The sequence below is a fragment of the Carettochelys insculpta genome, chromosome 18 (assembly GCF_033958435.1).
Source record: "Carettochelys insculpta isolate YL-2023 chromosome 18, ASM3395843v1, whole genome shotgun sequence".
Lineage (NCBI taxonomy): Eukaryota > Metazoa > Chordata > Testudines > Carettochelyidae > Carettochelys > Carettochelys insculpta.
In genome coordinates, this window is record NC_134154.1 from 3,073,489 (window position 1) to 3,101,406 (window position 27,918).

Below are 27,918 nucleotides of genomic sequence, written 5' to 3' on the forward strand. Positions count from 1 at the left end.
AGATGTCCTCTGTGTGTGGGCCAGTTTGACACCTGGTTCATGCCACCTGGGGCTCTGGCAGTGATTTAAAGGCCCCAGGGTTCCTGCTGGCACTATTGCCACAATCCCAGTGGCAGCAGCTGAAGAGCCCAGACATTTGACTCGCCAGGTGGGGGGAGCAGTTTGCCCCTTCTGCCCCCCGTCTGTGGGCCTGTGAAGTTGCTCGCCTCACCAGCCTGGCACTGATTCTCTTGCCAAGACAACTCCCAGCCTAAGGCGTCCGCAGTTCTTGAATCAGCTCCCAAGATTCTCTTCTTAGCGCCCGTCTCTCTCAGCGACTGAGGACCAATTACGCAGAGGGAGAAGTAGTTAGATTGGGTCTCTCCTGATGCACATCCTTTCCATTTTGTTAGCAATTTTGCAAAACAAACCCCAGCTGAGGTGCTTGGGCATTGTGGTTAAACTCAAATCAAACCCAGACCTAGGCATGTTCTGTAGCAGTGCAAAGTGCTAATCAAACTTGGACGTTTTGTTTGGTTTTTTGTTCCCACTCCGCCTTGTGCTCCTCCTCCCTTCCTGCAGCATGCTGGCCCCTAGGCTTTGTTATGCGTTGCCCTGGAGAGCAGCCACAAAGAGCTGAGAAAAAAAGCAAGTTCCCTTCTGCTGTTTATGGGGCCAAAGAGCCCTACACAGCTCAGACAGCAACAGAGAGTGAGCCGTGCTAGTCTACATACTGTCAAATCCAAAAAGCAGTCCAGTCGCACTTTACAAACTAACAAAAATAGATTATTTTGATTATTATTTTGATTATTAATTTTGTTTATTATTTTGTTAGTCTTTACAGTGCAACTGGACTGCTTTTTGGTTTTGATAGCTCAGACAGTGCATCTGCTCTCACACCAGCCCCTTGAGTTCCATGTGTCCCTTTAGGTCAGCGTTGCTAACACTTTTATTCAGAGTCCTTGCACTTCATGCCCCAGAGAAGCAAGGGGCCGGCATGCTGCAGAGAGGTATGTTGGCAGGGAGGAGGTTAACAGAGGATTTGAATGGAGCCATGTGTTGCAATGAGCCAGCAGGGCCTTTATCAGGGATGAGATTATTACCCTGGACTCACCAGGCACCATGCAGGGGGGGTCAGCAGACTGGGTGAGAGGCTGACAATGGCACATTGAGGCCACCCTGCTTGTGAGTGTGCTGTGTTCAGATCACATCTCCAAGTCAGTAAAAATGGCTGGTCCTGGTGTTCTCAAGGAGAGGTTCACCCCTCTTTTCTCACTATTAATTTACTGCACCCTCCAGTCAGTCACAACTGGTCCTCTTCAAATGCCTCTGCAGTTGGATTAAAGCAGGACGCTTAGCGGCTGTTGTGACAAACTGCCATTGGATGAATCCCAGGAGACAGTCTCAAATTTCTGAAACGGGCCTGTTCCTCTCTTCAAGCCCAGGTCGCTTGACCAGTGGGCTGCACTCCACTGACAAGTCCCAAGCCTCTGGGATGTGGATTTGTCATCTGAGCAGTTGTTTGTAGTCCATTCATCCTGGCTGGGACTGAGTTAAAACCTCCTATTGTGAAGCTTAGCACAAACATTTTTTAACACAGCTACATGGGTAAAATCTATAATTTTACCTACATGCATAATACAGACACATAAGCAGCACACATAGATTCAGGCCATCATCAGCTTTCATTAGACAACTCACATGTGCTTCCCCAGCACAATACTTGGGTCCAGTAGCCACACTGGGCATTAAAATGGTGTCCAGACCACAATATAAAAATCTGGTCACGTGATACCATCCCCCTACCCTGTCCCTTTTCAGGGACCCATCTCACATGCTCCTACTGCAAGAGGAGATGCAGAAACTACTCACCTTAGGAGCAAGAGCGCCTGTCCCCAAAGAACATTGGCACAAAGGATTCTACTACCACTTTTTTCTTACAGCCAAGAAAATGGGGATGGAGACCGATCTTGGATCTCAGGAGTCTGAACAAGTTTATTTGCAACACATAGTTCAGAATGGTAACCTTGGCAACCATCATCCCAGCATTGGACAAGGGGGACTGGTTCTCAGCCCTTGACCTCCTAGGGAAGTTGTGGAATCTCCATCACTGCAGCTGTTTAAGAGAAGGTTAGATAGACACCTATCGTGGATGGTCTAGAGATGGTGTTTGGTCCTGCCAGGAGGGCAGGGAACTGGACTTGATGATCTCCTGAGGTCCCTTCCAGTTCTAGTGTTCCATGATTCTATGATCCAGGGTCAGTGGTCTGAGGTGATCCATTGCAGAAGAAACTCAGAGCAAATGCCAAATCAAGGGCCAGACCTCCAGCTCTGCTCAAGGAGCTCTGGGAGCTGACAAGGTGCCTGTGGGGTGTGGATTTAGTGAGTTTTATTCTCTTTGCGCACACTAGATCCTCTGGCGCAACTCCAAGTAGCTGCATGGATGCCTCTGAGACTTGCAAAAAGCAGCTGTTCAAAGCAAGAGGTTTGCAGGTAACTGGCTGAAATAGTCACATGATAAACTATTGATTGAAGTGAATTATTTCAGCATTAGGGCTCGTCTTCGTGAAGTTAGTTCTTGTTAAAACGGGTCATCAATCTGCCTTGCACCGACCTGCCAGCTCTGCTCAGGCATATCAACAGCTCAGTATTTTATATACTTAAAAAGGACTCGAGCAAAGCACCCCCAGGAAATGTTAATGAAGGTCAGCCCAGTTCACCCAGACCTGAGGCAGGCTCCTGCGAACCACTGTTGATGCAGACCAGCTCTTAGTGTCATTTGGCTGTCTTATGACTTCAAATAAAACCTTGTAAGAAAGGATTTAAATCAACCCAGTGTCAAGTCCTTTTAAAAAACCAGAAAGCTTTTCCGAGCTCATCTTTTTGGAATGAAAGTTGAAAATAATCTTCAGAAGAACAATAAATATTGCCATAAGTGGATCTATTATGTAGAAGATACTAAAAGAGGATCATGAGAAAAAAAAAAGGAAAATATTCTTCCACTGAAGCAATGTAGATCAGCTGTGAGTTTAGGACAGGGCAGCTGTCCAGGCTTCTGGTTTGCATTTAAATGTTTACTTACTTCCATGAATTCTTCCATACTTTTTTCCTAGCTGATATTTGGAGGGTACAAAAGCTCTTGAACTCCAAAGTCCTTTGCATTTTTAAACTTGAGTTTCTTAGACCTGGTTTCTGCTGTTAGGAAATTCAGATCTAGGGTACCTCAGTATTTGGTTGCTGAATTTCAGGTGCTATGGAAAGGCCTTATGGTTCAAGAAGAGCCGAGAGTCTTCCTTTTCAAGATTGCTGAAGCTGGATACACAAAACCAGTGGTTACTTTGGAAAGATTAGCCACAATATTTCATTACACTGAATTTGTGTTCTATGTCTCTACAAACAAAGAGCTGCTTGAATGTATTTTATTTTGGGTTAAGGGAAACTCCTGATCAAAAAAGAACAAGGGTAAAGTTTCTACGAAAGAGCACAGTGTGTCTGTTTCCTCAGTAAAAATCTGTGTGAGTCTGGGCAATACATCAGGGCCTGGATATGAATTCCGCTGGACAGCATGAGTGATGGAAGCTGGTTTTGAGGATTAGGTCATCCATTTTGAAGAAAATTCAACATGGAGCGGAGAGGACTAGGGCTTTGTCTGCGCATGAAAGTTTAAAGTGCAACGGCAGCAATGCAGCTGTGTCTGCACTTTAAACTTTCAAGAGGACACAAAGCCCTAGTCTTGTATTGCCTACTCAGGGGTCGTCTACACTTACTGGGAGATCTACTCGCTCAGGGTGGATCTTCCGGAGTTTGTTTTTGTGCATCTGGTAAAGAGGTGTGACATTGATCTCTCTGGGGTCTGCAGTGGGCCCCCTGTGCTCCTCCTCTCGCAAGGAGTAAGGGAGGTCGATGGGAGAAACGGTCCATCAGTGAGGACAGACCTTACAGTGGACTGCAGGTACATCGAGTCTAGCTACGCAATTGCCCTAACTAGAATTGTGTCTCTGCAGTCGACTGTAAGGTCTGGTGTCCACCAACCCACAGTAGTTGATAGAGGAGTTCCAGCACTGTGCTCTGAGGAGTGATAGAGCCTTGGCAGAAGGACAACAGTATGGGGCAGGAAGAAATGCAGACAGGGAACTCACCTCTGCTGGAGTGACCCTGTCACCATGCTGGGTTGGATCTCTACTGAAAAGTGACCTCTAACCCTTTGCTGGGCCTTCTCATCTCTTCAGTTCCCTGTGGCATTCTGCTGCTTTGGAACAGAGCTCTGCAGTGCGACTGGGCTCCTGACGGTCCCGCTGGACCTGCTGCCATAATAGGGAGAGCGGGGATAAAAATTCAAGAAACAATGTGGGATGAAGTGTGGGGGATGGATATTCTGGGAACAAGATTAGAATTATAGCCCGAGAAAGAGCTCTACTTTGCCCCAACTAGGACAGACACAGACGTGTCTGATGTATGGTCCCAAGCAGATACCCTGGCGCAGCGAAATAGCTGCTTCTGCTTGAAGCCTGGCATGCTATAGTGTGAGTTTAGCACCTCTGAGCAGCATGTACAACTGGGAGGAAGGGTGCATTTATCTTCCTTGGATTTCATTGTTCTGAGTACTAGACCCAAGCCCGATTCTCTTTCGCGCCAGCGTTACCGCAGAGTAATTACATTTACTTCGGGGGGGTTAATCCTGATTTACACCAGCTATTGGCAGAAAAGTTGGCCCTGGCCATCCCATTCCTTGACAGTGAATGCAATGGAGAAAGCCAGTGGAATATGTAGCCTGATGGAGTGCCAAGTTAGAAAAGGCCCTGCCATAGTCCCTCCCCAGTCTCGCATCCTCCCAATGCCTCTGACTTTGAAGAGGGAAGAAAAGCAGAAGTCTAGAACTTGCTGTTTCCTCTCGTCCAAAACCTACACAGACCCACGAGCTTATGGCACCAATTTCATACAAACAACCCAAGTGACAGGTCTCCCACTGTGATGAATGGGCATCTGTGAATGTTGCATTGCTACTGGCACGTGGCAGACCTGCTCACATGTGATTGAGCTCTTCTCTCCTGGCTGAGCTCATAGAATAATGTCCTGCTATTGCCCCAGGTTTCAAACTTTCCCCTGGCTGGCTGAATGGCTCAGGGAGCTGATTCTCAAGCATTTTGCTGCTCACTGGGTTCTGATTGAGCCAAGGCATTTTGTGGCGAATGATTGATGAGAAAACTGAAGGATGAAGTAGGGTTACTCTTTCTGGTTGAATACTGTTAAACAGCCTAAAGAAGGGCCAGCATTGCATCCTGTGGATTTTATTACCCACCACAATCAATGCGCAAGATTGTGTTTCTTCCTATCTGTTTGGCATGGCACAATTTAGCCTCCCGGAGGACCTATGCAGGATGGTAGTAAGTGAACTGTATTGTTTAAAATGATCAAAACCATTTCCTTTCCCCTGAGCTCTGTTTTCCGTTTGTATCAGCCTTGTTGTAATGAGAATCTCTCTCTTTCACATCTCTAACCTAATGCTGAACATGTTGTTCTTGCTCAAGTGTTGTTGGCTGTTTGTATTGTGATAATCACCTTTCAGTCACACAGATCGGCATTCCATTAGCATGGTTCACCAGTGTAAGTACTTGTCTGAGCAGCCAAATGCAAAATGTGGACATCCTGTTTTTTCACTTACGAGACTTGTGGCAGACGATGAGTCTGTGGCTAAAGCTGACACATCTGCATTTTCTTTTCCTTTAAACTAAAAGTGACTGGGGCATGACGAGCCTCACTTGCAGGATGACAGAGTAACTCAGCAGCTGCCGTCTGAGAGAACAGGGTGAAAGCTGCTCCATTCCTGAATCTTTAAACAAAACTTTGACTATAGATCAGTGGCTTTCAACCAGTGTGAAGTGGCACTCAGGTGTGCCCTGAAATCTGCTCAGTTTCCCCTCACTGTGACTCTTTGCAAAGCTAGGGGGTGAGGAGGGAGGCAGGGCGGGACTGACACCCCCGTGGCAGCTGGGGCTCAGGCAGCAAGGCTGCCTGAGTCCCAGCTGGTGAGGGGTTTGTCAATTTCCCCTGCATTGTGGCTCTTTGCAGAGCTACCCTGAAGGGAAATGCTGAGCCCACAGGACCCTGTGGCTACGTCTACACGTGAAGCCTACATCGAAGTAGCCTATTTCGATGTGGTGACATCGAAATAGGCTATTTTGATGAATAACGTCTACACGTCCTCCAGGGCTGGCAACGTCGATGTTCAACATCGACGTTGCGCAGCACCACATCGAAACAGGCGCAGCAAGGGAACGTCTACACGCCACAGTAGCACACATCGAAATAAGGGTGCCAGGCACAGCTGCAGACAGGGTCACAGGGCGGACTCAACAGCCAGCCGCTCCCTTAAAGGGCCCCTCCCAGACACACTTGCACTAAACAGCACAAGATACACAGAGCCGACAACGAGTTGCAGACCCTGTGCATGCAGCATGAATCCCCCGCTGCAGCAGCAGCAGCCAGAAGCCCTGGGCTAAGGGCTGCTGCACACGGTGACCATAGAGCCCCGCACGGGCTGGAGAGACAGCGTCTCTCAACCCCCCAGCTGATGGCTGCCATGGAGGACCCCACAATTTCGACATTGCGGGACGCGGATCGTCTACACGGTCCCTACTTCAACGTTGAACGTCGAAGTAGGGCGTTATTCCGATTCCCTCATGAGGTTAGCAACTTCGACGTCTCGCCGCCTAACGTCGAAGTTAACTTCGAAATAGCGCCCGACGCGTGTAGCTGCGACGGGCGCTATTTTGATGTTAGTGCCGCTACTTCGAAGTAGCGTGCACGTGTAGACACAGCTCATGTGTGCCAGGAGGCAGCTGAAATGCTATATTTATTATAGGAAAGAAGGCAAGGATAACCCTTCATTAACCCACAACATCTCACGCAGGACCACTCTCAGAAAAATAGTCTCGGTGCATCTAGCACTACTTAGACATTCATCGATTACTCCTTGAAGGCAGACATTACTACTCCCCTTTTACAGATAGGGAAGCTGAGGCAGATAGTCTGTGACTTGTTCAAGGCCATGTAGTGAGTGACTAGCAAGACTGAGATTTAACTCTGGAGCCCCAATCTTCCTTTTCACAAACACAGACTAGCAGAGCTTGCTGGCACCAGCCCAGTTTCTCTGTGTGAAATAGCAGAGAGATGATGTGCTGTTTAAAGTGGTGAACTTTTGTGGGAAAGTGGCTAAGCAGTGTAGTTAAGGCACCATCCCAAAGGCAGATTGTGCAAGGACTTGGAAGAATGCACTGCTCTCTTGCAAATCCAGCCCCCCTGGAGATTTCCAAAGTAAAACAGAAGTGAAAGAAAAAAAACAGCCAAGAAAACAAAACCAACTTAATTTCTTGTGAAGAAACCAAGGCTTTCTTGTATTCTTGTGTAACCTCTTTCAAGCTTGCTGCCAGGGAAAGATTTAGGGGCTAAACTTTATCCAGAAGAGGCAAGCCTTCCATTATTAGCTTCCTAGCAGAGGTACCTCATGTTGCTCAGGTCTTTAACCAAAATAATTTTTTGAAAATCAGTGAAAACTGGCTGTGCTTTTTGTCGGTGACACTGTTTTTTTGGCAAATTAAGGAAAATGCAGCTGGAGTGAGGATTCAGGGGTGAGGAGGGACGGGCGGGTGGTTTAGGGCAGTGGGTTAGAAGGTGGGGATGGGCCCAGGACAGGTGCAGAAGTTAGGGCAGGGGTCTCGGGACAAGAGACTGGGCGGTGGAGGGGGTGTTACTGAGGCCGCCCGTGGTGGTGAAGGTGGTGCTGCTCCAGTGGCAGCTTCTCCCAGGGAGCCAGGGCAGTGCTCCCAGCCTCCCAAGAGGGCAGGGGCTGTGCTCCCTGGCCTGCCACTCCTCCTGGGGCAGGTATCCAGGAGGCGGGATATCCAGGGCTGCACCCTTCTCTGGTGGGGGCTGGGCTGTGTGGGCTAGCCTTGGCCTCCAGCTGCCCTCCACCCGGCCTGCAGCCTGTCAGGGAGACAACACTCTGGGGGCAGCCCCCAGCCTATGGCTGCCCCCTGGCATGCGGCTGCTCCAGGCCCCACTCCTCTCCTGCAGACTGTAGCAGGAGGGGTGTGCTCTGCATGTTGGCTCTGGCCTCTAGTCCTCCCCGAACACACAGGCTGTCTGGTGGGACAACAGGCTCTGGGGGCTGCCACCAGCCGCTTCACCACGGCCTGCGCAGGAGTTGTTGAACAGACAGACTCCCAGAAGCACAGACACACACATGCTGAGATGAGAGACAGATAGATAGATAGATTCTGCTTTTATTTGTCTTGAGATGTGAAGATGGCTTTTTTCTGAGGTTCTGAAAAAACACGCAGTCAGCAGGGTCCAGCTAGCTAGTTAGCCAGTGCTAGTGAGTTATCATGAGCGGCAGGTAAATTAGGACTGTCTGGGGAAGTCCATGGCAGCCTTCATGAATCTGCTGCTTGTCTTCCTTCCCTCTGGAGGAGATTCTTCTGCACTCAGTTTGGGTGGTTGTGTGTGAGCTCTCCATGGCGGTGGTTTTCAGCCTGAGAACTGGCCAAGTGCGCCCTGAAATTCTGTCGATTTCCACTCACTGTGGCTCTTTGCAGAGCCATGGCGGGGGGTGGGGGGGGCAGGAATTTTCAACCTCACACCAGCTGGGGCTCAAGCTGCAAGGCTGCCTGAGTCCCAGCTGGCAAGGGGTCCGTCCATTTCCCCTGCATGGTGGCTCATCTGCAGGGTCATCAATCCCCCCACCTCTCCCCCAGCGGCTCTGCAAAGAGCCACAGTGACAGGAAATTGATGAATTTTCAGGACACCCTTGGACATGTGTTCCATGGCACACTGGTCAAAAATTACTGCTCTAAACATCCCCTGGAAGGCCCAGACTGCAAAGCCCCAGCATGGGCTCCAGGGAAAGGGAGGCCCTGCTCTGTCCCTGCTCCCTGGGACCTGTTGCTCACGCCCAGTGAAATCTTCACTCCAGTGCTGGTTCCATGCCTTAGCCCTGACTCATTAGCATGACTGAGCACTTGGGGACTGAGCTCGCTGTGACTCAGCAGCATAATTAGCTGTGAATTCCTGGGAAAAAATGACTCCTTTCAGAATTGCTTTTGGGGGGAAATACCTCCAAAAATCCCCTCCGTGCTCCGTACTCTGCAACACTCAGCTTCACCGCAGTTACCAGAGAGAGGTCATCAAACAGACTGCGAGAAGTGTCTCTTCGGTTCCTATATTCCAGTAGCTGTCATGGGGGAGTTTTTAGAATAAGACTGACTGTGAGCGTTGCAGACAAGGCTGGTCCCAGCATGCAAATCATTACCTGTCCCAACCAGCACAGTGAGCTAAACTAGCTTCCCAAGACCCACAGCACGGGTTTCCCAGCCTGGCCTTTCCAGGGTGGCTGAAGGAGAGGGGGCTCCTGAAACCTCTCCCTGCTCTGGTGAGTGTCCCTTTAATCCCTGCTGACAGGCCCTGCTTCTTTCAAGTGAACATCTGGCTAATTCCTGGAAAAGACAGGCCACCTCAGTCACGAGCCAGCTGTGAGATGATGAATCTGTGCAACGGTGTGTCCTCTGGCCAAGCCCCAGCTCACAGAGCACTGCAGAGCTGTCTGTCTATTCCTGGTGCCCAGGAGTCTGAAAATCTTTCTCCACTCCCAAGGTTGATAGGAGAATGCAGGGGGCTGGGGGAGCCAGGCCCACCTGCATCACTGGTTTCCAGCTCAGGGCCCTACTGTGAACGAGATGAGCAGGTTCAGGGTCCTTCCACTCAGACAGTGCCTTGAGCTCCCCCTTTACCTTCTGTTTGATCTCCGCAGGTTCCCCAGCCTGTCAATCACCTCCTCCTGTCTTGCACGGGTGACTGCTGCGGCTCTTTAATAGCTAGTTTGCTGGCAGGAGCTCCTTTCTGTCGTCCACTCCCTCCTCTGGCAGCCACCTGGTCCTTCCGCTTCTCAGGGCTCCGGCAGCTTGCCAGAAACCGTCAGTGAGCAGCGGGAGGTGCATACACCCATGACTACAACCCTGCGAAGCCACAGGTATCTGCCACCCATTTTTGCAGCTATGGATACAGATACAAAGTTTGTATCTAGAACAGTGTCCCTGTAAGCTGAGCACTTGGGCAGCCACCCAGGAGATATTCAGATGTGGCCCATCTGATTAGCTGAGCACCCACAGCCAGCAGCCTGTTTATGTTGGCGGTACACATTTGCACATGCCTTAGTGCACATAACAAAATTTATTCCACCCATGGTTGGAAAAAATTAGGGAGGCCACTGATCTAAACCCCTTCAGATTTGCAGATATCTGCTTTATCTCTGTGGGTATCTGCATCCAGGGAGGTCAAGGTGGATATCTGCAGCCCACTTTTGCAAATACAGATGTGGATACGGATACAAATTTTGGTACCATCCATGTGTCAAGAGCCAACATGAGGTCTGTCCTCTGCTGAAGCCCACCTAAACCCTGCGAGCTTGCTCAATTGTAAAACTGTCTTCATATTGTTAATCAGTTTGGGGAAGGGACAGTTTTTATTTCCATGCCTGGCTGAACATACTGTCAGAACTTAGAAAATACTGATGGTTAAGGGTAAGATTTTGTCATGGGTATTTTTTGTAAAAGTCTTGGAGAGGTCAGAGGAAAAAGAAAAAAAAATCACCTTTGCTCTGCCCCAGCCCTGCCCCCACTGTGACCTGTCTGACTTTTACTAAGAAGATCCCTAACACAACAGGGGTCTGGGGGTCTCCACACTGCCTGAAGTGGGGCAGCAGCACCAGGCCTAGGAGCATCCTGCAGTGGCTTGGGGCTGTGGGGATCACCTGCTTCTCCCCTGTTGTCTGTGGGGCTAGGAGCTGTGGGGTACCTGGCTTCTTGTGGCATCCAGGAGATGCAGGGTAGCTTCTCAACTCCTGGGACCCAGGGTGGCTGGGTGCTTAGGAGTTCCCCCACTGCAGTGGGCATCTGTGGGGTTCCCTGCCACTTGTGGTGGCTGGGACTTGGGGTTTCCCTGCAACTGGCAGCTCCAGGATTCCCCTGCCACTTGCAGCTCTGGGGTTCCCCACCATCCACAGCCTGAACCTCAGGGTTTCCCCCACTGCCAGAATCTCAAGGATTCCCCCACACCTCCCATGGTGGCCAGGAGCTGTGGGAGACCCTGCTGCTTGCAGCGGCCAGAAGCTCTGGGGAGTTCCTGGCTGCCTGCTGAGACTTGGAGCTGCCTCCTGAGGCAGCAAGGGCACCCCAGAGTTCTCAGCTCCTGCAGGTGATGGGACCCTGCAGCACGCGACCACCACAGACTGACGTCATGGAGGTTGCTGGAAATCATGGACTCCATGGCTCCTGCAACCTCCATGATTAAATCATAGCCATGCTAGTGACAAATAAGGCAGTCTGACTGGGAAAAGCATACAACCGGACATTCGGACAACATCCCAAAGCACTGCCAGGAAGACTCCAGAGCTGAATTTTGACCCATTATCAGTGCCTCATGCAGTGATTAATTTCCTATGCAATTGTCCACTGTATTGTTCTTTGGCGAGGGTCTGATGCACACTTTGATGTTTATAAAAGGACAAATTTCAAGTTAGTTGTTTCTCAGTGTCAAGGAAATACTTCTGGGAAATAGAGGAGCCAACAGCCCCAGTGCTGGCAGAGGAGCTGATGAATTCCTGTACAGATAAAGTATGTTTTCTTATTGTATAATGACTTTCCGATAGGAGTGTCTCAAGGTGCTTAAGTGAATGCAGTAACAGAGTTACAGAAATAACAGCAAGAGGGTCGGGGTGGGGGGGCACGGAATTATAGGAAGGGAGAGAAAACACATTTCCACCAGCAATTTGGAATAAAGAGAGATTCGGGGAAGGCTGGTTTAGATGGCGGGGAGCTGTGAGATAGAGCAGTGGTGAGGAGGGCCAGAGAGGATTTTAAAACAATTGAGCCCAGCCTGACCCTGCAGATCTACGCAAGTAGCTATAGTCAGGTCACCTAAATGCCCCAGCTACCGGAATGATTTCCTCAAGGGTTTTTGGTTTTGTTTTCTTTGTTTTTGCAGCTGGAGTAAGCTAGAGCAGTCTTCAAGCTGCTCCAGGCTGCAAGAGGGACCAAACTCGTTGTGGTCGGGCGTCTCTACCGGAACGATGGTCAGACATCCAATCTGCTCCCTTTGATGTCAATCACTTTGGCCGCGTGTGTGTGCTTTCTTTGGACAGCAGTGCAGACTCCGTGGTTAGCCAGCACTGCAGACCTCGGAGAGCCCCCAAGAACCACAAATCAAGCGAGGTATGAAGGCACTGCAGCCGGGTTTATTGGCATTGATGTATGTTCTCCAGCACCCTCATGAGTCTCCAGTATGACTCAGCAGTTTACACTGGTACATACGTACGCCGTGACAATGGAGGCAACTCAGTTGACGTCAAGGGGGCTCCATCATCCCCTAAGTTGCTTGACACAGCCCCAGTTACACACACTTTTATACATAGGTATAAACAAGTTATGCATCCAGGTACAACCCCCTCATTGTAATGCCAGACAGGGATCTGGAAGCCTTAAGTAAGTCCTCTCGGTAGACTAGGGAAAGTGAAAAAGGTGCAGGTCCCTTGAATGTGTGACACTCTTCACCATGTATGTTTTGCTTACAACCCTGATATAGAGATTCATAGGCCATATGCAGAGCTGTCCCATCCATAAGATGAACTGGGGCAACTTCCCCAGGCCAGAGATTTTTGGGGCTCCTCAGCAGCTGCACTAGCCAGTGGATTTCAGCAGCTGGCAATTCCTTCAAAGAATTCCTAGCTATTACGATTTATTCTTTTCATGACGTTCCTTTTTCTGGAATCATTTGCAAATCTCTGTGTATTTAAGTAAATTTCTAGCCCTCATGGTTGCAGAGAAAAGCTTGAAAATGTGACCCTAAAGGCCCCCAAAGCAGAAGGCATTAAGAAGAACCCCAAAATGGCGACTTTTATCAGAAAAGATGCGTTCCTGCCCTTTCCTGCTTCTCTGTGCTGTATAATAGCAGTTTCTAAGGACTTTTCCTCCAAAACAAAAAAAAAAGGCAAGATGACTTTGGTGTCTTGTTTTTTTTCAGATTATTTTCTCCCCACCTCCACTCTTATTTGTAAGAACTCAAGAGACTGGGTCTCAGCTGCTTCAAACTGAAGTAGCTCTAGTGATTTCACAGGGAAGAAGCTTCCTTACAGCAGCTAAGGATATGACCCAACATCTGCAAGCTTTTTAGCATCTCTCTTGACATGAAGGTTTCAGATAAATATTCAGTTTTTCAACTGTAGATACTGGAGGCATTTTCTTGACATATGCATCCTGCTCCATTAGAAAAGAATGCAGAAATGTAGCCCATAGAATCCTAGAACTGGAAAGGACAATGAGAGGTCATCAAGTCCAGTCCCCTGCCCTCATGGCAGGACCAAGCACCCTCAATATCGTCGCTGTTAGATATTTATCTAAGCTGCTCTTAAACGATTCCCCTGAGACAGTTCAGCCTGGTGGGCTTTGTCTTCCTGCAAAGAGCAGCTTTTTTCAAACCAGCGTTTTGCATCCCTGCTGAGAGTCAAGAAAAGCTTGTAAGAACTGGACAGCTAACAAGGCAGAGTGCAGTAGTTCACAAAGATCAGTCTCTGCCTAGGCAGGACCACGTGATGCTGTAGGAGTCTGAAGGAAGAGGTGTTGCTCATTGGGACTGAGGCGAGAGCTGGAAAGGGTGCAGCAGATCATGACAGCAGAGACGCGTTATCTAAACATCTTCTGCCCTTTACCAGAATGATCAGTTACTTGTTTTCATGACCTAGAAAAATCCATGACCTTAAAAATAACCCTGTAAGTCTCCACTCCTCAGACAAGTTTGTTCTGAAGAAAGTGTACAGGGCTAGATTCTGCTCTCACTTACACCTAAGAGTTCCAGCGTAATTCCATCAACTCTGAGTTTACTCCTTTGTAATGGAAGGAGAATCTGGCCAGCTTTTTGTGCTTATTATTTCAGGGGTAGATTATTCTCTGGTAGCCAGACAGATCAGCTGTACTCGTGTAAATGTAGAGTAACCCCATTGATTGTCCTGCCTTTGCGATTGGAATATGGCATAAAACTGATGGCCAGCATTTATGATATATGAGTGTTTTGGTAATTAGCCGTAACTAAAATATTGATTGTACTGGGTTATTTCATTCCTCTGGGCAAAACCCATAATATATCCCTATTCTTTGTGCTCTGGTCATGATGCCTGCTCAGAAGAACACAGCCTGACCGCACTGGGTCCGAGCAGTGGTCCATCGAGCTTGTTATCCTGTCCTTCAGTGGTGGCTGGCAATTCACTTCTGAGGGATGAGCAGAACAGGGCAATTTATACAGTAATTCATCCTCTGGCCTCCTGTCCCACCTTCTGGCTGTCAGCGGTTTAGGGACCCCTGGAGCATGAGGGTTGCTTTTCTGACCACCTTGGCTGATGCTGTTGATGGACCTGCCCTCCATTAACACAGCTGATTCTTTTTCGAACCCAGGCGTCCCTTTTGACTTTCACATATCCCCAGGCAAGGAGTCCCCTGGGCTGGCTGTGTGGGCTGTGATGAAGTACTGCTTTTAGTTTGTTTTTAAACGTGCCATCTATGAATTTCAGTGTGGGACCTCTTGTTCTTGTGGTGTGTAACGGGGCAAATAGCACTTTCTCCACCTTCATCATCTCCCCCATCCCCAGTGCCCCAGGCATGGGGCCCAGGGTGACCCCCCTGCTGCAGACACCACCACCAGCTGGCCTCTGCCCACCCACCTCCCCACTCAACCCTGTCCCACAAGCTCCACCCCTTTCCATCCCCGCTCCACCCTGCTGCTGAATCCCGCTTCCCCAAGAGCTGGAGCATTACCAGGGGCCTGGCACAGGGCAGCAGCAGGGTTGGGGCCCCCTCCCCACAAACACTGCAGTGGTGGGAGCTGGTGCAGCCTGGCAGCCTGCTCCACCCCACCTCAGCACCCTCTCCCAGCCTGCTGCGCCCCACTTCTCTGCGGCATTGGGGAGCGGAGCACCCTGGGGCTGGGGCATTCTGCTTCTTGCTGCCATGGTGCAGCTGAGTGCAGCGGGCTGGGAGAGGGTGGTGGGTGAGGTGGAGCAGACTGCCAGGCAGCTCTGCTCCTGCCACCACGGCGAGTGTGGGGCCAGGGACCCCAGCTGCCACCCAGCAATAGCCCCCCCCGCACCTAATACCCCAGGCCAGACGCCCTGGGACCCAGCCAGGAGATGGTTCAGGCAGCTGTCGCAGAGTCCCCCAAAGTGCAGGGCCTGGCATGTGCCCCTAGACCCTCCAATGCATGGCACAGCTCTGCCCTCCTTCGTCATCTCTTTCCCAAATTGAACAGTCCCGGTTTTTCAATCTGTGGAAGCTGTTCCATACGCCTAGTAAGGCTTCTGCCTCGCTCTGTACCTTTCCCAGTTCTCACAGAGCTTTTTGCGAGATGGGGTGACCAGACACATGGGCAGTATTCACAGTGTGGGTCTAGCATGGGGTTCAAACAATGCCATTATCATGTTTTCTAACTTATTAGCTATCCCTTTTCCCGTAGTTACTAAGGCTCTGTTTGTGTGTTTGCTGCCCTGCACACTAAGTGGATGTTTTCAGAGCTCTAGCCGCTATGACTCTATGCTCCCCAGCTAATTTAGACCCTGTCATTTTATATGGACAGTAGGGATGCTTCTGTCATGTGACTGGCTTTTTATATTGGGTCTGGAAGCTATTTGAATGCCCAGTGTGGCTATAGGCTCCAAATCTTGTGCTGGGGGGCTGTGTCTAATGAAGGCTGATGATGCCCTGAATCTTGGTAGGCTACTTATATGTCTTTGTCATGTGTGTAGATAGTTACAGATTTTAGCTCTGTAGCTGTGTTAGGAAATCAAAACAAAAAATCAGTCAAGTAGCACTTTAAAGACTTGTCCAAGGCATCCTTCAGTCTGTGTAGACTATGGATCGCGCCCTTCATAACTCCATTTAAGATCGTCATTTGCAGCACTGACTGTGACTGTGGAGGCCCACAAGAGAGTGACAGTCCTTGCTACATCTGCTGCATATGCAGTGGGTGTCTGGCAGGTCCTTGCTGTCTCTTCTATGGGCTCGCTTCTCCTCTGCCAGCTGTCTGATCTTCATCTCACCCATCTGAAAGCCCTTGTGTAGTTCCTGCTTCCAGCTGCTGCAGTCGTCTGCCAGCTCTTCCCAACTATCTGGGTCAATGTCTACCTGCTTGAGGTCCCTCTTGCAAATATCTTTGTAGCGCAATTGGGGGCATCTGGGAGGTCTTTTGCCAGAGGCTAGCTTGCCATACAGGATGTCTTTTGGGATCCTTCCATCATCCATCCTGTGGATGTGGCCAAGCCAGCGGAGCCGCCACTACCTGAGGAGGGTATGCATGGTTGGAATTCCAGCTTGCTCGAGGACGGCGGTGTTGGACACTCTGTCCTTCCATGATATCCCAAGAATGCGCCTGAGGCAGCGGAAGTGGACTCGCTGCCGTAGAGGAGGGTGCTGAGGATGCAGGCTCTGTAGACTTGCATTTGGTGTGAGTGTACAGCTTGGTGTTGTTCCACACTCTCTTGCTAAGTTTGAACAGAGTTGTGGATATGGGGTGTCTGGGGTAGAGGTAGTACCTTTGACTCTCCGGCAGCTGCACCTTTTCAGGCGAACGGAAGCACTGGTCCTCACCCACTACTCAACTCTCACTCTTGGCTCCTAGCAGCTGTTGTGCATTACAGCAATGCTATCCCCCGAGCAACTGCGTCATCTCGCAGGCAAAACACAGTGAGGGGAGTCTGGTCTGTCTCACATACCGACCTTATGGAGGGACTTGTTCCTTCTCCCTTCTAATGCACAGTCTCAGTGGTGGACCAGGAGGTGTGGTGCTGTAAATCGACAACTCCAGTGAAAGTGGAGGAAGACGCCCCACTGCCTTGTGGGTTATCCTGGGAAGGAGTAAGGCTAAGGGACTAGACCCTGACAGAAAATCTGGAGGGCAGTCCTAAGGCAGTTCTGTGTTAACTTCTGACACTGGCCTGGCAACTTTTGCAGCTGAGCTGGTACCAAACGTAGAGGTTATCCTTTCCTTTGGACTATGTCAATAAAGCCGACGGGGGGCGGGGGCGGGGTCCTAGTGTCTGGGCAGCCCAGGGTCTTTAAAGACTAGCAAAATAATTTATTAGGTGAGCTTTTGTGGGACAGACCTACTTCTTCAGACCATAGCCGTTACCAGAACAGGCTCAATATTTAAGGCACAGAGAACCAAAAATAGTAATCAAGGTTGACAAATCAGAAAAAAAATTATCAAGGTGAGCAAATCAGAGAGCAGAGGGGCGGTGGGGGGGAGTCAAGAATTAGATTAAGCCAATTATGCAAACAAGCCCCTATAGCGTCTCAGAAAATTTGCATCCCAGTTCAAACCACGTGTTAATGTGTCGAATTTGAATATGAAAGAGAGTTCAGCAGTCTCTCTTTCCAAAGCAGACTGAAAATTCTTCAATAAGACGCAAATTCTTAAGTCATTAACAGAATGGCCCACTCCATCAAAATGTCTTAGGAAATGTTTCAGTGCTAAGCCTCACAATAGGAGGTGTGAACTCAGCCCCAGCCAGGATGAATGGACCACAAACAAAGTGCTCAGACATTGAATCCACATCCCAGAAACTTGGGAGTTGTCAATGGAGTGCAACCCACTGGTCAAGGGACCTGAGCTGAGGCAAAGGAACAGGTCCATCTCAGAAATATGGGGCTGTCTCCTGAGATTCTTCCAATGGCAGTTTGCCACAACAGCCCACCTGAGTCAGGTGGGGGCAGATCCTCAAGGGACTATGGGAAGAAGAAGGGATTTGGTCCTAGACACAAACTGCTCTCTGATTTGCTCACCTTGATAATATTTTTCTGATTTGTCAACCTTGATTACAATTTTTGGTTCTCTGTGCCTTAAATATTGAGTCTGTTCTGGTATGGCTATGGTCTGAAGAAGTGGGTCTGTCCCACAAAAGCTCATCATCTAATAAATTTTTTTTTTTACTTTAAAGTGCTACTGGACTGCTTTTTTGTTTTGATAGTGTATAGACTAGCATGGCTTTCTCTCTGTTACTATTCAAGAGAAAGGATAGTGTGGCCTTAGTAGGGCCCATCTTGGATCATTTTTGCTTTTGGTCTCCCAGGGTCCGTGCCCAGTATGTGGACCCCAGCAGGCCGGACCTACACGGCTCCAGTGACTGAAACTATGTAAACTAAAATGAACTTTCAGAGACTTTCAAGAATCGGCAAATAACATCACTGGCCCGCATCAGTAGTTACGATGGATGCATCTAAATAATCGCTTTAACAATTCTTCTCTCTAATCCTGTTTTTTCTTTTTTATTAATAAATCTTTAGATATTAGATCTAAAAGATTGGTGAGCATGTTGTTTTCGGTAAGATCCAAGTATATATTGACCGGGGTCTGGGGCTGGGCTCTTTGGAGCCTGGAGGCATCTATGCAATGTTGGGGGAAACAGGCTTATGAGCCCCTCACCTGAGTTTGGGGGTTGTTGGTGTGGGCTGATACAGCAGCTGGGAAGTCTGTGGGTTTGCTTGTGTGGCTTCCGGCTGGCTAGTGAGGCTGGCAGAAGTGCTGTGGTGGCCCATTGGATTTGCCTTAGTGAGAAGGAAGTCCCCGTAGGGCTGTAAGTAGCTTGGATTTGAAGCAAAGGTAGATGGATTGAGTTCTCTAGCTGTGCCCAGAAGCCTCGTCCTATCATAGCTTCTCAGTGTGAATTACTTTGCATTTATCATCAATGACATTCATCTGCCATGCTCTTGCCAGTGCTGCAGTTGTGTGAGATTTCTTTGTAATTCTTTGCAGTCAATGCTGGACTTAACTATCTTCTGAGTAATTTTGTATCATCTGCAAATTTTGCCACCACATTTTGTTCATCCTCTTTTCCAGATCATTTATGAATATGTTGAATAGGAGGGTCCCAGTACAGACCCTTGGGGGACACCAATATTTATCTTTCTCCATTCTGAAAACTGACCATTTATTAACCTTGGGGTACGTCTAAAATATGTGGAAGACCAACCCAGTCAGGGCTGATGTTCCAGAGTTTGATTTTGTGTACCTAGTAGAGATGCATGAAATAGACCTATCTGGGTTGACCTCTGTATTCCTCAGTCTCGCAAGGAATAAGGAAAGTAGCCTGCTGACCTCCCCCATGAAAGCAGCCTGGTAAGTCAATTGCAGATAAATTGATTATAGCTATGCAACTGCCATAGCTAGACTTGTGTATCTTACATTGTCTTACCTGCCTAGTGTAGACCTGGTCTAAGCATCCTCTTCTTTAACCAGTTCCTAATCTAAGAGAGGACCTTCCCTCTTTTCTCATCATTGCCTACTTTGCTTACAAGTCTTTGGTGAGAGACCTTGTCTAAGGTTGTCTGAAAGTCCAAGTGCAATGCTGTAGTTTTGCTTGACTCTGTACTTCTTGAACCTAATTTAGCCAATGCACAGTTCAAATAAAGTTCACTGTAGGTACTTCTGGGTTGGAGATAAACCCCTTCTTTTATGGCTTCATAATTTTCTGTCACTGCCATAATTGTTCTAATGAGCTTTTGTCTTCATATAAACATGTTCTGTTGGATTCATTCCAAAATCCAATTAGCAAGTTAACAGTGAAATTACAAGATTCCACTTATCTAACCTTGAGCGTTTCTGCGCTGTTGAGAGTAGAGGTAACGTGTTGGTGCTATTTTGGAAATCACCTGGTTATCTTCAACAAATGAAATAATTAATAATAAATTAATGAACCTTAACCCTATGCAATAGGGCTTATGCACCACTAAGTCCCACTTAAGCCCATTTGAGGAACTACACTGACCTTCTGCAAAAGGGAGAACTTCATCCACATGAGAACAAAGAATCAATAGAGCCCTGCATGCATAAAAATTTGTATATGCAGATGCAGATGCCCATGGATAGAAATTGGTACCCACTGATCCACCGGGCTCTACTCCTGGGAGACACGGTGATCAAAGGAAACCAATGTGGTGCTTCTGCTCCGAGGACCCCACTCTGTGCTGGCCAGGTCTTTCTGGTCATGCAGATGTACTGCCTCAGCCCCACCCTCAGCCATGCCTCCTGTTTGGGGTGGTACAAAAAACGAGGGGAAAAGAAAGTACCCCCAGTATGTGCCTCCGTGAAACTGTGAGCACAACTGCAGGGACTGTGGTTAATCAACATTTCAAGTGTCCTCATATGCCTCTTGAGCTCATGTAATTTAATGATATTAGAAACAACTGGTGTCCCATGATTGGAAATATGTTTGCTTTGGAGGAGAATATGAACTTGTATGAAATATATCCAATTCAGTTTTTTTCGTTTCATCAAGGTTGGAACTTTTCCCAGAATCATTTAACCAGAGTAAACTTCATTTAAAGCTGTCTCATTTTTCTAAGACTATTATTGTTATGGTTCATTATAGTAACAAACAGCATTGTCGATGTGTCCAGTTCTCTGCAGATGAATACCAAAAAGAGATGGGCCTGGCCATGCAGATGTTATGCTTTAGTTTAGATAAAGTAAAGCCAAAGGAGGAAGGGGCGTGATTGCTACAGAATTTGCACTGCTGCAGTTTGCCGAGCATAGTCATCACAAGACTGTTATTTATTGAAGTTGTTTTATTTAAAGGAAATGGACTTGGTGGGAGTAATGGTTATTGGGCAAAGGCCCGCTGAAACTAACTTAATTTTCTGAATATCTGTAGCTGTCTGTCTGCTCAGTGATAGTTGTTTTTTGCAAAAAAAGAGGAGACGGTACTCAGTCAGCTTCCCGCCTATCCCAGCCAATCCCATGTCTGGGCTGCAGTGGTGCCGGTACAAAAAAAAGCTCTGCCTGTTGTTAGCACCCCCACCCCCACCACAACTGTACTCACCCCCTGTTTAAGGATGCAAAAGAATAGGTCTTGGGGAAATGCAATACTTGAAAAGCTAAAATCCCTTGAAGACCCCTGGAAAATTCAGGTGATTTTGTCTCTGATTCTCATCAGCTGTTGTTAGTTGCTCCCTGGAATGGTGCTGTGCTGAGCAGAGGAGTTGACCTAACAAAGAGGAGGGTGGGATGTGCTGCTTTTATCGGCCGCTCTGCATCCAGCACCTCAAAGGTGTTTGTAAGCGGAGCAAAAGAAGTTTCTTCAGGCAGAATTCCTGAGATTTCACGTTGACTGAAAGGCTACACTGTCAACTGTCTTCTGTGCTGAATTTCTGATCTACTGGGCTCTTGTCTGGAGCCTTAGGTGCTGTTCTCCCATTGATATGGTGCTAGAGTGGAAACCAGGCGGTCTTGGGCTTCTGCCATTGACTCCTAATGTGGCCTTTGGGCAAATTACAGTATCTTTGTGCCTCAGTTTCCTCACTGTCAAAGTCTATGAGATCAAAGGATGGAAAGTGCTATATAAGTGGTGAATGTTCTTAATCATCTATGGGCTAAATTCGGTCCCCGGTTACACTCAGCACCTTTTATTTCAAGCCAATAAAGATCTTTTCCCTTACTTACAGATAAACCGTATTCCAGAGCCCTTCCTTTCCCAGGCACTGTACTAACCTTCTGAGCTCATGTGAATAGTGCAAATATACTGTGAAAATCCTCCTTTCTCTCTGCCTCACATTTATCTCTGTTTGCCAGCCTGTATTCTCCTTTTCACACCTCTGCTAAGTAAGGCCCAGCAGGTGTATTAACTCCAGGCCTGCCCAGGATCATCCACAAAATGTTCAGGCACGGGACATGTTTTCATAGATTGCGCAATTAAAACATTGATGCTTCAAGATTTTAGCCCTATAGTTTGTTCTCCCTAGATTGGCACCTACATGGCTCTGCCCCCTTCTGAGTGGAAAGGGGGCCACTGGGGACCAGAGCCAGTGCCCCAAAGCATTAAGATACCTGTCAACAGCTAGACTGGGGCAGACCGTGCCTGCACAGCAACAACTACTTGATGGGCTAAATGAGAGGGGATCTGATTTTGGCTATTCCCCTCCTACCTCCCACATCCTTTGGATTTGTGCTTGATGGGGATCTGGACTGGGACTGGCACCTGGCATTTTCCTTGCCACTTGTATCTTTCAATCTGCAAAGATGTCTTCGAGACTTGTTACTTGAAAAAGCACAAGCAACCGTGGCCTCCTACTGTTCCTCTGTCGGCCCATGGAAAGTTAGGTAGGGCTATGGAGGAAAGTGCAGCTCCTCACTGTTCTTTAATCTACTCATAGACCACCACTAACCAAGATCCCACGTTGGCAAAAGGATCTTCACATGCAGACCTTTGCTACTCTGTAGAACTCCACCGCAGTTAAAGAGAGACTCCACACCCTGCAAGGACAGGGCCGTAAGCTTCTTAGCCTTTCCTTTACTGAGTGAAAGATGCTTATGCTACAGAACTTGTGCAAGTAAAGAACATTACCAGCTGCCCTCCAGAGACCCTCCTGGTTCTTCCCCACTGATCTGGATCACCACAGCAAGACTAGCTTCTTATCCCGTCCCCTGAGGAGCCTGCTGATTTTTCCCATAAAACAGCTGATTTCTGAGAAAGGCAAGTTGAAAAGCTGCCATGTGAAAAGAGTCTTGTTAAGGGACAAAGGTTCTTCATGGAGACTGGATTAGCATATCAGGGGTGTGTTTGGATCTCAGTTAGAATTACTCTGAGCATGTCCATTCCTGGTAGAGGTGGTTGCTGGAAAACCACAGGACTGAAGTACATGGGCATGGATAGCCTCTTACAGCGTCTTCTCAAATACAACCCCAGCTCAGTAACAATATAAGTCCTTTATCAAGGACAAGTATCAGAGGGGTAGCCGAGTTAGTCTGTATCTTCAAAAACAACAAGAAGTCCTGTGGCACCTTGTAGACTAACAGATGTTTTGGAGCATAAGCTTTCGGGGGCAAAGACCCAGTTCGTCAGCTGCATGAGTGGGGGGTTCCAGAAGAGGGTTTAAATTTAAAAGCTCATGAAAATGAAGGAGTCCGAGTCAAGAGGAGGGCCAGAGTTGACAAGATCAGTTCAGTCACTGAGGACGTGGCCCATTATCAGCAGTTAATGTGGAGGTGTGAACATCAAGAGAGGAGAAACTGCTTTTGTGATTGGCCAGCCATTCCCAGTCTCTGTTCAATCCTTGGTTGATGATGTCAAATTTGCAAATGAATTGCAGTTCTGCAGTTTCTCTTTGGAGTCTGTTTTTGAAGTATTTTTGGCTGCAGGATGGCTACTTTTAAATCGGTTACTGAGTGTCCAGAGAGACTGAAGTGTTCTGCTACAGATTTTTGTATGTTAAATTTTTGTTGAACATATGTGAGGTCACTCTGGGTAGAGAAAAATCAGTCTGTGGGAGTTTTGTCTGAGGAAATGTGAGTGGGTGTACTAACCCCGCACTGGGGCTGAGAGGGTTAACCTTACTCACTTGGCTGAGGAAGCCCCCTGCCTCCCCCCCACAACCCTGCTGAGCATGCTCCAGCTGGAGGCCACATATAAAGGCCTGTGAAGCAGCTCAGTCAGGGTGGATTGTTAGTGGGTGTTGAACGAGCACGAGCAAGAGAGGCCAGCCAGCAGGAAATGACAGGCAATGGAGGCAGCAGCCCCCATCCCCAAGAACCCTTCTACTGCAGGACATTGGCTCCTGCCTCCCCTCTACCCAGGAATGTAGAACACTTTATTTATGCATCTCTGGCTCTGCTGTTTTTCTGAGGATCTGCCCCCACCCAACAGCTTCTGCTTGCCTCCACCCACACTGATGGCAAAGCTGCTTCATGCTTCTCTCTCCTCCCACTCCTTCTGAGCTAGCTAGTCCTTGCTCTATCACCTAGGAATTGTAAGAGCAGCAGAGCTAAAGAATGACCCTCTGCTGGGATCTGTCCCTTCTGTCAAGAAATAAACATGCTATCACACCACAAACATTGCTTCAATTACACTTTAAACTTTCCTGTTTTTCCAACTCTCCAGTTTTGGGGGGAATGACAGTATGCCAGGGTGGGGCATCTATTCTTTCATTTAGTTCCACTTCGCACTCGTCTGAGAGGGTCTTTGAGGGAGCAAAAGTTTGACTATAGATTCAAGCACAAGGCCCTTATTGGTGGATTGTCACTTCACTTGTTAAGCTCAGTGAAACTGACAAACAGCTGATTGCAGTGAATTATATAGGGTGCCAATGGGCGGAGGGAAGCAAAAGGTCTGGGTGTTCCCCAAGACCCCTGGACAGATGCTAGCAGCAATATGTTATGAACTCAAATAAGCCAATCATCTAAAAGATTACATAAGTGCTCCTCCCATGGCTCAGGTTTACACGTGAATACAAAGATATTATCCTTTAAGATTTCTCCTGTAAAAGATAGGTTAAATTCCAATTCCTAGTCTTTAGTAATGTCACATGGCACCTTCTAGTAGATGTTTTCTGTTGGTACATTCCTATAAGGTTTTTGAGACATAAAGGAAGAAATAAGCAATACGTGTATTGGTACAATTATAAATGCTACCCGTCCTGTCAGGGCTCAGATTGTCATCTATGAAGAATAAACACTGTCACTCACATTGACATGTTAAACCTTTCTGTGAACTGGCTGAGGAGGAGAATGTTCTCCCTTCCTTCTCAACAAGCAACCAGACTTTTGGGTGTCTTTTCAATGAATTACGATGCTACAATTCAAGAGAAGCCCCAATTACTGCTTTTATGTCCAAGGTTTACATGGAATTAGCTCTTGTTTGATACCAAGTAACTAAAGAGCCTTTGTTTGTGAACAGCTCACTTAGACTGAAAGGCTTGGGTCCTGCTTAGTGTAATTTAATGTCAAAAATTTTTGAACAAAGACTGTGGCCAGAATCTAGCATAATACAATATCAGGATGTTGGCCCTTCACTCTTTCCTTCACTATGGGCTGAGTCAGATCACCAGGTAGGACCCAGACTGTTACACACAAATGTCAATTCCTTGGCAGGATAGCAAATGAACTTCTTGAATTCTAATGAATTTTTCCCCGAACACTTTTCCTGCCGGGTACTGTGCAGAAACAACAAATCCTTGCTCTAAACCTCCGGCCATTTTATAGCTGAGTATCTCCTGACTATCCTTCTCTTCCAACAGGTAAGTAATCTTAGCTCCTATTTACTTTTCAATATTTCTGAGGGTAGTAGAATCTCTCAAATTGGAGTACCTTCTCGGAATGTCATGAAGGTGATGTTTATACTTTCAAATCCTTAGAGAAACACTAGGATTGGGCCCTCCTTCCAACCCTTTGTATTTGTTCAGAACCGGGGTGAAAGAACAGTGTTAAACTTCTTGCAGGCAGTGTGCTACAACAACCTATGCCCCTTTGGGTGGGGAGGTGCTGTGCTAAAACAGTGCCTGCAAGAAATGTAAGAGCTGGGCGAGGGGAGGGTCAGGCCAGAGGGAAGAGGTGTTGTGGGGGTGTTCAGAAGGCAGGGGTTGGGGTGTGGGGCACTGTTTCCTCTAACATTTTTCATCCATGAGTGGAATGAGTTTGTCTTGTGCAGCAATACTGAGGTCATGTGTTTGTCCAGATGTGTTTCATCATGACACCAACCCCATTAGTTACTAACACACACACACACACACACACAGAGCGGGAAGCAGGGAGCCTAGCCGCACACACACACACACAATGGGAAGTGGGGAGCCCAGCTGCTCGTGCGTGAGGACACACACACACACACAAACACACACACGTGCACAAACACACACTGCCACTCCTCCAGTTTGGGAGGGGGCTGGAGGGCTGATTGCCCTCAGCCCTGTCCCTTCCTGAGGTGGGGGAGGATGTGTGGAGCTGGCCCTCCTCCCTCCTTGCCCTGGGGCTTGACTTGGTGGTCAGGCCCACTGATCCCACCCCCCATTAAACCTGAAATGATGCCCCTGGGCAATGCACCTAGTCAGAAAGGAAGAGCCAAGGAAGACTGTGCCAGAGACACTGGGAGGAAGTGGCCCAGTGTGGGGAGCTGCACCCCACCACCTCAGGTTGTTCAGAGGCACTGACCTAGTAGTGGATAACTCTATCTTTGATGGGGCTCTGGTCTGGGATCCAGTCGGGGGTGGCGGGGGGAGGAGTGTGGGTCACCCAGCCCCATCAAACCCATGCTGATATTGTTGTTGACTCTGGCTGCTAGGCAACACTGCCCTGCAGGAAGGGAATATGGGTAGTGACTCTGGCCCTTAGTCCACTCTGCCCTGTGGGAGAGGAGCATTAATTGTGACTGGCCATTAGGCTTGACCACGCTGGAGGAGGAGGGCATTGTTATAGACTGGGATCTCCGGTCCTAGGGCCGAGAAGGAGCTGGGGACCCACACCCCTATTCTTGACTGAGTAGGGGGTTGAGCACCCCCAGGGGGCCTCAGAGGCTCTCACCTGCCTCCCAGAGGGGGAGGTGCTTGCCCCATGACAGAAAAGAATGAGGAAAGACTTAGGTAACAATCTAACTACATCCTTAATGAAAGCTCACCTAATAAATTATTCTGTTAGTCTTTAAAGTGCTACTTTACCGCTTTTTTGTTTTTACATCCTTAACGTTGCTACCATGGGAATCCCACTGCGGGCCATGGGTACTGCTCCAGGGGGAAGTTAAGGAGCTGTGTGTTGCGGAGTCAGTGTATGATGAAGGATCCCAGGCTCAGTCCAAGCATGCAGTCTGGGAAGCCTGTGTGGTACAGGTCCACGCTGTCTCATAAATCTGTGCTTGGAGGTTTGCAGCTGGCACGTGTCAAGAACCGGAACCGGGGGAGTGTAAAGTGCTGGGAGATGTTCCACTGGAAGGGCTCCAGGAATGAATCCCAACGAGTGTCAAAGCCGTGTCCTGCCCCTCCCCTCCAAAGAGAACCATCCTTTTCCCTTAAAGTGAGGGGAAGTCTTCCAGTGATGTATGTTCTGCACACACAGTTCCTATCAGACACAGCAGCAGAGCGTTTCCTTCAGAACCACTGTGGGGCATCAAAGCGCCTCTTACAAGGCGAGCTCCCTGCTGCCTGTAGCGCTCACTGCCTCCCAGCAAGTCTTTACCAACAGGATTGAAATCTCCTCTCTCAGCAGCATCGGGGAAAGTCGGGATAACCATGTCTAAAGGGAGGATCTGCTGTCTTGCGCTGCTGGTCGCAGGAGTTCTCCTGGCTATTACAATTGCTGTTTTGATCCTGGCCCTGCCCAAGTGCGCTCCGAGAAGTTATCCGCACGCTGCTGTGGCAGCTGACACTGGAGTCTGTTCAGACATTGGCAGGTATGTGCCTGGACTTTTCTGGTGGGAACTCGGGTCTGTAGTGCATGCTTAGCACCAGGGTGAAAGGCAGAGAGCTAATACGGGAAGTTGCAGTTAAAAGCCAGTGCTTCCCAGTGACTGACAAGAGGAACTGGGTCTTACCCTCTCTCCCCAGCCCCCCACCCTAATCTGAAGGGTTATAGCAGATATGAGCACAAGCTGCAGACCCTACCTGGAGTTCATTCCTGGTGTGAGAACTCTTCAGTCAAACCTCCGCAGTTTTTCATGCCAGCAGGATATTCCTTCTCCGTCTCCCGCACCTAACAAGTCTGGCTGCTCTGCAGACCGATTTCCTGGGGATGCCTGTGACTGGGCACAGCCCACAAGCAGCTCTTAAGGAGATGCTCCACTTTACATGGCAGTAATCTCCGTCCAGCAAGACTTAGAAACAAGCCGAGAGAAGGTGAGGCAGAACGCATAAGAGATGGCATTGGACTGCCGGGAAAGACCACGCACCCAGGCTTGTGGCCAACTCTGCCTGGGCTGGCTGGGTGAAATGTTCTTTATGTCAATAACAGGGCAAGCCTGGGGAAATTATTTCACATAGTTATCTGAAATCAGCACAGCAGACAGAAAGGCAAATGTTTTGCAGTTGTCCAGGTGCCTTGTGTGGAAACCTTTGAAACCATGGAGAGATCTTTTTGGAAACAGGCATGACTCAG

General features: G+C 48.5%; 1 protein-coding gene and 1 long non-coding RNA gene across 2 annotated transcripts in view; one reads left to right on the plus strand and one right to left on the minus strand.

The window, feature by feature from the left end:
- Positions 1-1,675: 1,675 nt before the first annotated feature.
- LOC142022843 (uncharacterized) lies at positions 1,676-27,498 on the minus strand. The gene is made up of 3 exons (XR_012648054.1): positions 27,429-27,498; positions 4,119-4,283; positions 1,676-3,291 (listed from the first exon to the last, which is right to left on the minus strand). It is a non-coding gene; the product is annotated as an uncharacterized LOC142022843 (long non-coding RNA).
- Positions 26,886-27,918, plus strand: part of GGT5 (gamma-glutamyltransferase 5) — a 37,444-nt gene continuing 36,411 nt past the window's right edge. Inside the window, exon 1 of the mRNA XM_075013069.1 lies at positions 26,886-27,217. Coding sequence (XP_074869170.1) covers positions 27,057-27,217 — 161 coding nt within the window. The 5' untranslated portion in view covers positions 26,886-27,056. The remainder of the gene's footprint in view (positions 27,218-27,918) is intronic.